This window comes from Chiloscyllium punctatum, chromosome 3 (assembly GCF_047496795.1).
Source record: "Chiloscyllium punctatum isolate Juve2018m chromosome 3, sChiPun1.3, whole genome shotgun sequence".
In the NCBI taxonomy this organism is placed as follows: Eukaryota; Metazoa; Chordata; class Chondrichthyes; order Orectolobiformes; family Hemiscylliidae; genus Chiloscyllium; species Chiloscyllium punctatum.
The window spans coordinates 116,328,088-116,343,692 of NC_092741.1; the positions used below are offsets into that span (position 1 = coordinate 116,328,088).

Below are 15,605 nucleotides of genomic sequence, written 5' to 3' on the forward strand. Positions count from 1 at the left end.
CCACACTGTGATGCATCCGGATAGTGTATTAAAAAGTTTTAATACTTAGAGGTGCACACATCAAAACAATTCCATTAAATGTCCACTTCATTGTGCTAAGTACATTGCTTAAATTATCGAATAATGAAATATTATTAGCACAGGTATCAGGAGCAGACAATTTAATTTACAGGCTGCAGTTATCAGATGGTACTGGATTGAAAGTAACTGTATTATTAAAGGCAGACATACCTGATCTGGTAATAAACAGGTAGGGTCCATTTCTTGTTGAAACTTTTGTATGCAGAGTGGGATCGCAGTCTCTTTACACTTGCTTGGGATGCACACTGCCACTCAAATTTTCTAACGAATTCCATAGTTACTGTGTATTTCTGGAATATCCAACATGGAGAATGGGTATTAAAATAGTCTTGGAAGGGTAACTAAACATATATAGTGCTTCAATGTGATCAGAACATCTTAAGGCACTTCACTCAAATAATAGAAAAATAGAATAATAGAAAATATTGTGGGTGGCACGGTGGCACACAGTGGTTAACACTGCTGCCTCACAGCGCCAGAGACCCGGGTTCAATTCCCGCCTCAGGCGACTGATTGTGTGGAGTTTGCACGTTCTCCCCATGTCTGCGTGGGTTTCCTCCCACAGTCCAAAGATGTGCAGGTCAGGTGAACTGGCCATGCTAAATTGCCCATAGTGTTAGGTAAGGGGTAAATGTAGGGGTATGGGTAGGTTACGCTTCGGCGGGGCGGTGTGGACTTGTTGGGCCGAAGGGCCTGTTTCCACACTAAGTAATCTAATCTAATTTGACATTAGGCAACAAAGCACTATTAGGATGGGGAAATGGGCAGAAGTTTTACAAGTGCCTTAAAGAAGAAAAATGAGATTGAGAAAGATTTTGGGAGGAAGTAGCAGAGTTTAGAATCCAGGCAGCTAGAACAATTAAAATTAGGGATGGGCAAGAGGACTGAATTGGTGGAGCACAGAAATCTCGGAGGGTTGATGGAATGTTGAATGACCAGGAGATGAGACTACAAATGATGCCAAGTCATTCTTACACCAACGATCCTGCTTATCTCTGCATACTATCTCTCCCATCAAAGAAAGGCAGACATGATAGTTGCATGAAAAACAGCACATGCAAGATACTGTATTAGAGAGAGAACAGCACAAGTTTTTATTATTCATTCATAGAATGTGGATGTCGCAGGCGGTTCAGTATTTATTGCCCATGCCTAGCTGCCTTTGAGATGATGATGGTGAGCTGCCTCTTTGAACCGCTGTCGTCCATGTGCTGTAGGTAGACCCACAATGCCCTGAAGGGAATTCTAGGATTTTGACTCAGTGACAGTGATATCTTTCCAAGTCAGGATGGTGAGTAGCATTTATATGCCCCCTTTCAACACTCCAGTTTGGTCCAAAAGGAGTTTACAGCTCATGAGGCACTTTTATATATAAAAAAAATTAAGAATGGTCTCAAATCTGCACTCGTTAGATAACAGATAAAAGGAGCTTTTTCTGATTGTAATGATGAGGATCACAATTCTCAATAAGCTTATTGTAACCATCCCCCAACTTTGGCAGGACTCCATTCCTTTTAGCCTGTAGTTTGTAAATTGTGGTTCTTAAAACCTCACCAAAAGCTACCCAAATACACAGCTCTCTGATGGAAATCCTCACCATGATCTCAATCTTATCCTTAGTCGTATAACAAGTATCAGCCATCTTTAATAAATCCAGCCAGGTAGTTATATACATGAATGGAAAGGGATATATAAAACAAAGATAATAAGCAACAATTTTGGGAGGAAAATTTACACTTGGACAACAGGTTAAATTCTTTCAGCCAAATTGCAAATGTTATACTTGAAATCCACTAATCCACAGGCATTAGCTTCTAGAGCTCTTGTCACATCAGTCTAAGTTGTGGTTTAAGTCCAAACCCAGAAATGTGGTTATAAAATCAAGGTAGAGACAGCCAATGCCAACTTTGAGAGACCGTTTCACTATGAGAGCAGTCTTCCATCAAGTATGATATTAACCTGAGACTCTGGTTGGGTGAATAGAAAAGTTCCCAAACCATTGTTTTGAAAAGCATCAGTGAAGTTCCCTCATTCTCCCAACATCTGCCTCAATCAACATCACTAAAACAGGTTACCTGGTCATTCTGAGTGCTATTTGTGGGAATTTGCTGGAGGACCATCTCAAAAAGTAGGAGCACTGTGGCATAATTGAAAGTCATGAGAAGTTTTATGCAAATACGAATACATCTTCCTTAAGGTTGTACATATAACAACAAAACTTAGAACAGTCACTTACCTCATGGAACATGTCTGGATTTCCTGGATTAAATAACGAAGGCACTTTTTCTTCTAAACCTCGTACCATTTCTGGCCAGACCGAATTCACTGTAAAATCATAACCTGGAATCACTTCTGCCTTATCACTAGAACACAGAATGTATACAGAGTAAGGCCATAACAAATGTAGTAATTTATTCAAACAGCTGTGCATGCATTAACACCATATGTGAAATTTGTGCAAGTTTGATTTGAGTATTTTAGACCCAGTTTCCCTTGTGTGCGATTAAAATCTCCAGTATTTATAGTCACACATCCTTTACAAGTGCAATGTGTAGACACTTTACACAGAGGAACACAGCTGACTCCTTGGACATTGAATGTTACAGAGGTGATGAATGTAGGAGAAAATGATCACAACGAAAGATGCAGGATGAATGATTCTCAAGATGTTAATCCATTAATAAGAAACAGTTCATTAACAAATTATAAGCCTGCGATCTGAATTAACACCTGCAGGAGACAGTCCAAAAGGATGAAAATTCAAGATACCTTCTCCCAGGGAGCAATACAGTTGGACAACAAATGCTGACCTTGCTAACAATGCTCAATACCATGGAAGTACATTTTAAAAATCATGTTTTTAGATTGCTAGACTCCCGGAAGTTACATACCATTTTGGAACTTCAAAGAATAACGTACCATTTAATAATCTCTACCTGGGCCTGATATAGGTTAAATTTCTAACAGAATAATTAGATAACAACAATAATTTAACATCATTTTACAGAAGCACAAAGGTAAGTTCTCTAATGTTTAGAAATTCATGACAAACTAAAAATAAATTCATAAGTCTAATTTATTCTTTGCAATATATAATGTTCACTCTGGAAAACTTGCTGTCTCTGCCTGTCAATTAGTGTCAGGTATGAACCCCACTCCAGATTGACATTGTAGATTGGAACACGGAGCTACAAATCTCAGGTCAACATTTAGCAGGGTTTTCACATTTGGTGACCATCAGTAACCTTGCTTCATTGAGTCCCTTCTACTGCACTGGATTAACCATCTAGGCTAATACAATGATACAGCCACAGAAAACAGCTTTTTGAGCTAAAACCCCTTTCAGCGTTTTACTACAGCTATCCAATTAGCTCCACTTCCAGGTTCTTTTCCCCAAAGCAGTGTAAAAAACAATCCTTCAAATGTTTATTTTTTATGGTACTGTTTCAGTTTTGAAGAAGGATTACATCTGAAGTGTCAACTTCTCCTCCTTCTGATGCTGCCTGGCTTGCTGTGTTCTTCCAGCCTCATATAAACTCCTGCCTGTCTACTCAGGCACCTTTCAAGCAGTAAATTCTAGATTATAAGAACTTACTGCAATTTTTTTCTGTTATCACTTTATTATTTTGCAAATCATTTTAAAACAGTACCACTTTTCTGCACACAAAATGCTTTCAAAATCTTTAATGATTTTGTATGCCTCTATCAAATCTACTCAATCTCCACTCTTCTATGAAGAGCAACCCTACTTTCACCCATGCTGTCATTCTACTAAGTCTTTTCTGCAGCCTCTCCAAAGCCTTATGACATTACTTGCCAGTTCAGCCCAAGCCTGAATGTTGTGTGAGCCTTGCTGCATGCAGACAGTCATCAGAGTCTTGCTAATGAAACTGAATATAGTGCAATCAGCAAATAGCCTCACTTCTGACCTTGTGAACGAATTAAGGTCATTGATGAAACTGCAGCAGATGGCTGGACCTGGAATACAACTCTGAGAAACTCCTGCAGCAATATCCTGGGATGTCAATCACCTTCCTTTGTGTTAAGTATGACTTCAACAGAAAGTTTTCTCTAATTTGACATCAACTTCACTTGGGCTCCTTCGTGCCACACTTGGTCAAATGCTGCCTTAATATCAATGGCAATTCTTCATTTCATCTTTGGAGCTTAGCTCGTTTGTATCAAAGCTGTACTATAGTTTGGAGTTGAATGGTCCAGATAAAACCCAAAGTGAACATTGATGAGCAGTTTATTACTGAGAAAATGCCATCTGATAGCACAGTTAATGACACTTCCTGGCACATTGCAGATGTAAAGGTATAAACTGGTGAGCAATAACCGGCTGGAATGGGTTTGTCCTGCTTTTTGTAAAGAGGATAATTTTCATTTTCATCAGGTAGATGGGAGTTGTAACTGCACTAGACCAATTTGACAACCACCTGATGAAGGAGCTGCGCTCCGAAAGCTAGTGCTTCCAATTAAACTTGTTGGACTATAACCTGGTGTTGTGATTTTTCAATTTGACTTTGGTTGTAAACGTTTCAATCTTGGCTTTTGCCACATTCCTCTGTCATTCTGAATTGCTGATCTTCACCTTTCACATTGCTGGAATATATAAAGATTCATTTTCCCACTCTGTTTTGCTTATAATCAAATTAACCCATATATAAAATATAATCCAATTGTATAGGCTATTCTTGATAATTCCCGGTCCATTTGGGCGGTTAATCTTACATTAAGTTAACAGCTAGTTTGGGACAGGTAAAAGTTGCTACCATGGAAGATACAACAATCAAGAAAGTTAATTTCATGATGTTGAATATATTTGGGGTTATTCATTGCATACAACTCACCCAATTACTGCTCCACCAGTCACATCTTGGAGGAGCCGACAGTGGTTGGGAATGAAGTCTAGCAGCTTTCCATACATTTCTCGGAGGCCAGTTGTCCCAGACTGAACATATTGTTCATCAACTACCTGAAAGGAATAAAAATATGCTTTCAAACTTACAATATTGAAAATATTACAAATAGGTAGCAGTTTACAACAATTCCAAGTTATGGTTAGACTGTTAAAGACAGATATAGGTTTCACAATAGGCCCCTAAATTAGGGGACATAATTTTCAATTCCCAAACTAGAGCTAACTATCACCAGTTTGCCATAGGTGGCGTATTTCACAGGAATGGACCATCCTTTCCTGAAGGGAAAAGGCTTAACAGAATTTAGCTTCTCCTTATAAAAAATGAGGGGGCCGAGACTATAATGATCCAGTGAAGGAAGTAACTTGCATGCTTTAGTGAAGGCAAATATTTTAGACCACACTACCCAGATTTGGAGTTTTTAGTTCATGATAAATAAAAATACAAGAAACAATCATAACTAAGGGTCACATTGGAATAAGACATATCCTGATTTGAAAGGTCACAAGTAATGAATTAGAATGCCTATTGACTATAAGTTCTTAAAGTGGATAGTGCTCTTATTTTAACTTTCTTATAAGTTTCAACTGACATTGTAACATAACTATGTAACAATAAATTTGTTACACCTCAGTGGTTTGTCTTATTTTCCCTACACAGACTAACACCTCTGAATTCTGTCCTCAAGCTCAGCATCAAGTCTAACCACCCCTCACTGCAGACTACTGCAGTTTATTATAGACACACAAAATGGTACAAACCACAGGTAAGCCATTTGGTCCTTCATCTTGTTGAAAAAGCTATCACATTTCTCTGCTCTTTTCCAGTCGGCCTGCAAAGTGTTTTCCCTTTCAAGTACTTAATCTGATTGCTGCTTAATTGTCACAATTGAATATATTTCCACTATCCATTCAGGCAATGCATTCCAGTTCATATCTCGTCAAGTGAAAGATTTTCTTCCTATTGCTACTTTTTTTCAATCATCCTTACAAGTGTCTTTTAGTTATTGAATTTTTTGCCAGACAGAAAGTTTCTCTATATTTACTCAATCAAGATTTTGAACACTTCTATCGATCCTCCCTTAACATTTTGCAGTCTCAGAAGAACCTCAGTGTAACTACATAACTAAACTGTTTCACATCTAGAACTATTTTAGATCTTCTGCACCATGTTGAAGGTTTTTACATCATTCCTCGAGTATTAGCCAAAATAGGCAAGCCAATATTTTGTAAAGGTTGATCATAAATTTCTTCCCTTGGTACTCAAGTCACTATGCATCTGAAGGCCTTTTTCTTAAAAAAACAGCCTTCTTGATCTGTCCTGCTACCTTCCAAGTAATGTGTAGATACCACTCCCACACCACTCCGTTTCTGCACATCTCTTTAGAATTCTACCATTTAGTTTATTAGCCTCTCCTCATTCTTCCTGCTGCAAAGAGTCACTTCACTTCATACTTCTCTGTATTAAATTCTGTGTGCGCGAGAGAGAGAGAGAGAGAGAGAGAGGGAGAGAGGGAGAGAGAGAGAGTACCCGACTCTGACCACACGTATGTGCAGCTGCATCAAGCTGTGTGTAGACCCTCAGTATGCAAACATGCTGAGATTCTACCTGTCCCCAGTTGTGAAGGATGGATTTGATCAGGTTTCTTCACAGAAATTCTTACACAAAAAATAAGCACTCCTGACCACAAATTCTTCAAGCAGTAGTAGAAGGAGAGGGTTGATCATGTGAGATTGTTCTCTGAGGAGACATAGAAAGTCATTTGGTAGAACGTCTCATCGTCAGAACTTTCTAATAAGTACCAAGGCATAGCTGGGCTAGTAGTGAGAATAGTGCCACAGAATTCTGCACTCAAGATGATCACAGTGGTGAACAAATCATTTCTAAAGACACATCTCAGAAGGAGATATGCAATGAGTTCTGGACAGAGATGCAGTGATTTTGGTGAGGTTCGACCCAACCAGCTACACGACAATGAACCCCAGCCTAACCCCCACTTCTGTCTCACTCCCCTATCCTCTTCTCTCCTCACCACTGCACGATTCAGTCAATCAATCAATCTTCTTTCCTCACCATCCTCTCAGATCACCACCTCACTTCCCAAGCATCTCCCCTGTTCTCTAGGTCACTCTGATTCTCAACACCATCTCATTTCTCACTAAGTTACCTTAAGATAACAGATTGGCTTCCCTCCTCAATATTTCACTTTCTATGATACTCTGCCTTCCACTGTTAAGTTGCTGTTCTTTCAGACATTCTATTGCCCTCTCACCAGTTCACGCTGAGGTAATCACATTTTCTTCATTCTGCAACACTGTTCCCTAGTCACTACCTCACGAGCAGAGGTTGGCTCCTTTCATAGCTTCTCTCTCTGTAGTTTCCATTTTCAAACACTCACTCCTTGATGCATTAGCCCCTCCTCACCACTTCACCACCACATAAAAACTTTGATTCTCCTCAGTGAATCTCATACTCCTTTAAACTGCAGCTTTACTCAAATATGATTTTAAAAATTGATCAGACTTATGGCAAAATGCAAAATCCTTTCTAGAATGCCTACAGTAACAATCCACTTACCTCTTCCACATATGGTTTCACAAGCACCTGACCAATCAGTGCTTCTGCATCTCTTGTTTTGTCTATGGTCGCATACGTCCGTAAACAAGGACGTACAATCTCAACATTGGCAGTTTGCAGGCCTTCCAATAGCAGCCCTTCCAGCGACTGCTGAAGCATGGCTGTGATTCCAGCTATTCGCTACAAACAAAGTTCAAAACACGTGATGCAAATTGTGCTGGCATACATAAATACAGAATTGATTGGTGGAACAGGTGTAACAACATTCGATGCTCGGACCAAACAAGTCAAATTTAGAGAAATACAGGTTTTTAAAAAAACAATTGCTGTCTTGTCATGAATGACTCAAGTGCTCCTCCTACTACTGCATTTAGTTCTGGGCACCACATCTCAGGGAAGGATTTATTGGCTTCGGAGTGGTCGTGAAGTGATTCATACAATCCTCCCAGGACTGAAAAAATTAAGCTATGAGGATTGAGAGGCTATACATAGTCGACACTTATATTCCCATTAGTATAGAAGATAGAAAGATGATCTGATGGTACATTGAAGTTAACTACATGAATTGATAGGGTAAAAGGAGAAATCATTTCCAATTATCGGAAAACATAGGGGATAAGCTTAACATCAGGGCTAGATCACACAGGAGTGACAACAGGAAGTACCTCTTCACACAAATGATCATGATAAATCTGGAACTTCTGCAAACACCAGTCGAGGTGGGCGGGGTGGGGCGAGTCAATTGAAAACATTATGATTGGAATTGGTAATACTTATATCATTAAGAGTAATCAAAGCAATGGAACCAAGACAGGTAACTGAAATAAAAATGTGGATTATCTATGATCTACTGAATAGAAGAGCAGGGTGTGCATTGGATTGATCTACTCCTGCTCCTATATCATGGAACTGTTATGGCGCAGGAGGCCTATTGGCCCTTTGTGCCTGCTCCATTGCTATTTTCTAGTGCCAATTACCTGTCTTTTTACCCACATCCATGCACACCATTTCTATCCAAATAATCATCCAATGCCCCAATTAAGCCTCAATCGAACCTGCCTCCAGCATGCTTCCAACCAGTGAATTCAATATTCTACTATTCACTGTGTGAAAATGATTTTTCTCATAGTATCCACTGATCGTTAGCACATCACTTCAAATCTATGCCCTGTCATTCTTGTTCTTTCTACAATGGGAATAGATTCTCCCTATCTATTCTAACCAGCCCACTGATGAAAACATCTATCAAATTGCCTGTCAAGTGCCTTCTCTCCAAGGAGAAAAGTTCCAACTTCTTTAATCTATCTTCATAACTGAAGTTTCTAATTCCTGGAACCATTCATGTAAATCGCTTCTGCATGCTCTCTGATGCATTCACATCTTTCCTATAGTGTGCTCCCCTCAGCTTTACACCTTACTCCAGCTCTGATCTAACAAGCCTCTTATACAAGTTCAACATCACATCCATGTCAATGTTAATAAAGCTGAGAACACTATTTATTTACTGCTCTCTCTATCTGTCCTGCCACTTTCAATGATCTAGGTAAAAACAAGAACTGCAGACGCTGGAAACCAGAGTCTAGATTAGAGTGGTGCTGGAAAAGCACAGCAGGTCAGACAGCATCTGAGGAGCAGGAAAATCGACGTTTCGGGCAAAAGCCCTTCATCAGGAATAGAGGCAGGGTGCCTGCAGAGTGGAGAGATAAATGAGAGGGGGGTGGGGGTGGGAGGGAAAGTAGTATAGAGTACAATAGGTGAATGGGGATGGGGATGGAGGTGATAGGTCAGAGAGGAGGGTGGAATGGATAGGTGGAAAGGAAGATAGGCTATGTTGGCTACGTAGAACAGTCCATCCTTCGTAGTTACACTGGCACCACTCGCCACCTCCTCCTCCGCTGCATTGATGACTGCACTGGCGCCACCTCGTGCTCCCGCTAGGAGGTTGAGCAATTCATCAACTTCACCAATACATTCCACCCCAACCTGAAATTCACCTGGACCATCTCTGACACCTCCCTCCCCTTCCAGGACCTCTTCATCTCCATTAATGATGACCGACTTGACACTGACATTTTTTACAAACTCACTGACTCCCACAAGTACCTGGATTACACCTCTTCCCACCCTACCTCCTGCAAAAACACCATCCCGAATTCCCAATTCCTCCGCCGTATCTGCTCCCAGGAAGACCAGTTCCACCACAGAATACACCAAATGGCCTCCTTCTTTAGAGATTGCCATTTCCCTTCCCACATGGTTAAAGATGCCCTCCAACGCATCTCGTCCACATCCCGCCCCTTCGCCCTCAAACCCTACCAACCATAACAAGGACAGAACCCCCCCTGGTGCTCACCTTCCACCCTACCAACCTTCACATAAACCGTATCATCCGAAGACATTTCTGTCACCTCCAAATGGACCCCACCACCAGGGATACATTTCCCTCCCCACCCATTTCCGCAAAGACCATTCCCTCCGTGACTACCTGGTCAGGTCCAAGCCCCCCAACAACCCACTCTCCCCTGCCACCGCAGGAATTGCAAAACCTGCACCCACACCTCCTCTCCCACCTCCATCCATGGCCCCAAAGTCTTACCTGCACATCCACCAATATCATTTATTGTATCCGTTGCTCCCTTTGCAGTCTCCTCTACATTGGGGAGACTGGATGCTTCCGAGCAGAGCGCTTTAGGGGAACATCTCCAGGACACCCACACCAATCAACCCCACCGCCCAACATTTCAACTCCCCCCTCCCACTCAGCCGAGCACATGCAGGTCCTGGGCCTCCTCCACCGTCGCACCCTCACCAACCGACGCCTGGAGGAAGAACGCCTCATCTTCCACCTCAGAACACTTCAACTCCATGGCATAAATGTGGGTTTCACCTGTTTCCACATTTCCCCTTCCCCCTCACCCCAGCTCCAACCTTCCAGCTCAGCACCACCCTACCTGCCTATCTTCCTTTCCACCTATCCACTCCGACCTATCACCTTCATCCCCATCCACCTATTGTACTCTATGCTACTTTCTCTCCACCTCCCACTCATTTATCTCTCCACTCTGCAGGCACCCTGCCTCTATTCCTGATGAAGGGTTTTTACCCAAAACGTCAATTTTCCTGCTCCTCGGATGCTGTCTGACCTGCTGTGCTTTTCCAGCACCACTCTAATCTAGACTTTCAATGATCTGTTCACATATATACCCATATCCTCTGTTCCTACACTCACTTTAGAATTGAATCCCTTATTAAATAGTGTTTTTCAATGTTCTTCTGACCAAAATGCAACATTGCACACTTCTCTGCATCAAACTGCAGTTATCAACTATATATGCCTACTTTATCAATTTGTCAATGTCCTTTTAGAAATTCGAGACTCTTCTCCATAATTTACATTTCTTCAAATTTGTGTGTCATCTGCAAACTTTTAAATTGTCAGGAAAAGTATAGGTCCCAATTCTGACCTCTGGGTATCTCCATTACAAATCTTCCTCCAGCCCAAAACTATCCATTGACCATCACTGTTCTCTATCATGCAGTCAATTTTGTATCCACATTGCTACTGTCCCATTTATGCCATGACTTAGAACCTTCCTCAAAGTCTGTTGCATGGCACCATATCAAATGCCTTCTGGAAATCCATCCATACCACTTCAAAAGCATTACCCACTTCAACCTTTTCTGTTACATCTTCAAAACAAAAACTCCAGTGAGTTGATGCAACACAATTCTAGAAATCTATGTTGACTCATTCTATTTCAATACTGACTTGCATATGGCATTGGAAGTAATCCAGAGATTGCTATATTGCTTGCTAACTTTCTACCTTGGCTCCCTAAATTCTGATTCCAGGACCACACCCTCCTTCGTATTAAAGTCACTGATACCAATATGGACCACAACTCTTTACTGGTCCATTGTTCCATCCCTTTACCCTTCCAACCACCACGCCTCTTTCCCAACCCCCAACCCAACCAACCAATCTTCCCTTGACCCTGGCACCAAGGAGACAATATATGATCCTGCAGTCAAACTTACGGTGATAGAAATGTCTACCTGTTCCCCTATCTATTGAACGACTTAACACTATTACACCTCTCTTCTTTTTCCTCCCTTACTATACAGTCAGGTCACTCATGGTACCAGAAGTCTGACTGACTTCACTCTGTTGAGGAAGCAGCACCCTCATCAGCTTCCAAAACCAAAAACTAATTTGTGAGCAGGACCCCCATGGGTCTCCTACACTATCTGCTGTTTCCCTTGAACTACCTAGCAGTTACCCATTCCCTTCTTTCGTCCAGTCCCTTAAGCTGCAGTGTGACCACCTTTCTAAATGTGCCATCCATCTAACTCAGCCTCAAAATCAATAGCTATCATTCTTGGCATTCTGAGATGAGCATTCAGTTCCAATTTTAAATTTCACCTGTAAAAACAGTGAGATTTGCACCCTGTTCACTATTAGCTTGAGCCTCTGGACGAACGGTTCAAATATATTACCATGTTACAACAGTCTTACCATGAATATATAAATTGAAAAAAGTTCCCTAAATTATTTCAAATAACTGCACTTGAATTATATATGTCTACCATGTGCATACAGGAGAACTGGGTCCATCAAAAATAGTCCAAACCAGACATAGATAACTGTTAAATCCCACAAAACTTCTGAGACTCAGAGATTCAAGAATCCTACATGACAGTCAGTATGAAAGTGACTTCAATTTCTGGGTTTTAGATTAATTATCAAATTCAGGGACGATTAGCAAGATGAAAATTAAGGACAGCAGCAAAGCTCTGCGGAATTCCTTTGTCATCCTAAATTAGATCCACTTCTATCCCCAATCACATAGAGATTATCCAATAAAATAGGCAGATTACTGCATCCAATTAGTCAGCGTCAAAGTAATCCCTTTCATGTAGCAGCTGACACTCCTATAAGAAGCCATTCCAAGGTCACTGTACAGTGCAGCAGCTTAAGCAAGCTGAAAGTGGAATCTCTGTCCCTCAGTGGGTGGAAGAATGCCCTCAGAATTGATCAACAGCTCGAATGGCCCCAGCTTCATCATAACTCAGTTGTGGGCACTGTGTGGAAATAAGCACATGTTGGACTTGGATGGATCCCGGAACCGAAGTTCATTGCTTTTAAAATGGGGAGGAAGCAGACACCCTAGGGAAGGGAACATGAGGTGGGGGGCGGAAAATAGGAAAGGGAGAGTGTACACCGACAGGCACAGGACACTCCCTGAATGATGCGCACCATCCACACAGCCCACCCTTCCCATCTATTTAACAATCTTTTTGTTTAAACAAAGCAGCTTGCTCACGCCAACCATACTATGGTGCAGGCAGTGTCCTATTCCAATTGGCTTAGTAACAAGCTCAACTGACAATTAATTATTTATTTTAAACTGGCAAGCCAGCTGGTGTGAAATATGTCTGTATTGTAAGGAATAACAATTGAATAAAACAGATTAGACAGACACAGGGTCATTTCCGGTTCGTCAGTGTTGATTTTTGATCTATTGTTTGATCCATTACAGTGATTTAGTCTTTAATGGCAGCTCCTTCTGACCAATTTACCTGAGACTGTCCTCATTCTTTTATATTTTCATGGTTCCTGCTGCAGAATGAGAACTGCAGTAAATCCAACAACAAATGGTACACTTACGGGTCTCACTTTGTCCAAAAGGGGCATTCCTTTGCTCTGCACAGCATGAAAGTGTAACTGGTTAAATTCAGTCCCAATTCTTTCCAACATTTGTCCAGCTAAGGAAGGACTATCCAGGGAAAAAAAAACATAGAAAGTTAAGTGTATGTGTTGGTTCGGACTTTTAAAAAGGTTAATGACAATTGCAGATGTCGAGAACCACTTTACACTGTCCCTTAAGGCAATCCATTAGAGCTGAGAAACCAGTCAAATCTGGACCCTGACACAAACTACTTTGTCGTTCCTGACAAGCATGAAATATTCAGGAGTGAGAGTGGCCAATGACTAAAAGGTCAGAAAACCTTTTGCTTAAAAAAAAACATGCAATTACAGATCTTCTTATAGAGTCATAGAGTTAGAGCTGTACAGCACGGAAACAGACCCTTCGGTCCAACCCGTCCATGCTGACCAGATATCCCAACCCAATCCACTCCCACTTCCCTCCAAACCCTTGCTATTCATATACCCATCCAAATGCCGTTCGAATGTTGCAATTGTACCAGCCTCCACCACTTGCTCTGGCAGCTCATTCCATACGTGTACCAACCTCTGCGTAAAAAAGTTGCCCCTTAGGTCTCTTTTATATCTTTCCCCTCTGTGGGCGGCATGGTGGCACAGTGGTTAGCACTGCTGCCTCACAGCGCCAGAGACCCGGGCTCAATTCCCGCCTCAGGCAACTGTCTGTGTGGAGTTTGCACATTCTCAGTGTCTGCATGGGTTTCCTCCGGGTGCTCCGGTTTCCTCCCACAGTCCAAAGATGTGCAGGTCAGGTGAACTGACCATGCTAAATTGCCCTTAGTGTTAGGTAAAGGGGTAAATGTAGGGGAATGGGTGGGTTGCGCTGCGCTTCGGCGGGTCGGTGTGGACTTGTTGGGCCGAAGGGCCTGTTTCCACACTAAGTAATCTAATCTCAGCCTAAACCTATGCCCTCTAGTTCTGGATTCCCCGACCCCATGGAAAAGACTTTGTCTTTTTATCCTATTCATGTCCCTCATAACTTTGTAAACCTCTATAAAGGTCATCCCTCAGCCTCCGATGCTCCAGGGAAAACAGCGCCAGCCTGTTCAGCCTCTCCCTATAGCTCAAATCCTCCAACCCTGGCAATGTCCTTGTAAATCTTTTCTGAACCCTTTCAAGTTTCACAACATCTTTCCGATAGGAAGGAGACCAGAATTGCACACAATATTCCAACAGTGGCCTATCCAATGTCCTGTACAGCCGCATCATGACCTCCCAACTCCTGTACTCAATACTCTGATCCATTAAGGAAAACATACCAAATGCCTTCTTCACTATCCTATCTACCTGTGACTCCAATTTCAAGGAATTATAAACCTGCACTCCACGGTCTCTTTGTTCAGCAACACTCCCTAGGGCCTTACCATTTAAGTGTATGAGTCCTGCTAAGATTTGCTTTCCCAAAATGCAGCAAATGAATTAAACTCCATCTTCCACTTCTCAGCCCATTGGCCCATCTGATCAAGATCGACTGGCAGTGAAATTTAAATACCTCCAGGCCATTTCAAATGGGTGGAATTATTAGAATTCCAAATAGAAAAGAATATTAGCTTATCCTTTGTTTACCTTCAATTACTATCAAGATTGTGGACCAATGCATTAATCAAATTATTAAAGTGATCCCAGCATTTCAGCATTCAATGCTGTTGGTACATCTAACACAGATAAAGCCCATACTAACAACAGAAAGTGACCTTTTGAATTATATTCACGTGAAGTGAAACAAAAGGCTATGAATAGCAGGGCTTTGCAAATATTTTCTAAAATTACCCCACTTTTACTCAGCAATTTCTCAAGAACAATAGGGATGGGCAACAGAGATTGGTCTAGCCAGAGATGCTCACATCCCATGAACAAATACATTTGCATTTTGAAAAACCTCTTAAATTAATATGAAATTAGAGATTAGCAAACAAAAACTGCAATATATAGCATTGAAACATTTTGTATATTATTAAAGATAACGCTATATATGAACACAAAATTGTACATCATATAATTATGAAAGTCTGTGCTGTTGAAAAAAAATCATGAAAACATCTTAGATATTCAGGTGTAACTTAACTCAGAAGACTCTCTGTAACCCCTTCTCTGCCTCTCCTATGCACTCACGTTGTAATTCTTGCTCTTACCCCAACCCATCATTCACATTGTAATCAGCTACTCCCATAGCCTCACCCACACATTCTCATTGTAATCAGCAGCACCCCACCCTCATGCACAACTCACTTTGTAATTAGCACCCTTCTACCCCAAGCTATCACTTACATTATAATCAGCTCACCTCTAACCCTGTCCAC

At 41.4% G+C, this 15,605-nt stretch overlaps 1 protein-coding gene across 1 annotated transcript in view; it reads right to left on the reverse strand.

Annotated features, from left to right (window-relative positions):
- The window catches only part of cog2 (component of oligomeric golgi complex 2), a 65,751-nt gene that overhangs the window by 35,397 nt on the left and 14,749 nt on the right, over positions 1–15,605 (reverse strand). Inside the window, exons 6-10 of the mRNA XM_072558870.1 lie at positions 13,249–13,357; positions 7,581–7,760; positions 4,935–5,059; positions 2,318–2,444; positions 232–371 (exon numbers count right to left, since the gene is read on the reverse strand). Coding sequence (XP_072414971.1) covers positions 232–371; positions 2,318–2,444; positions 4,935–5,059; positions 7,581–7,760; positions 13,249–13,357 — 681 coding nt within the window. The remainder of the gene's footprint in view (positions 1–231; positions 372–2,317; positions 2,445–4,934; positions 5,060–7,580; positions 7,761–13,248; positions 13,358–15,605) is intronic.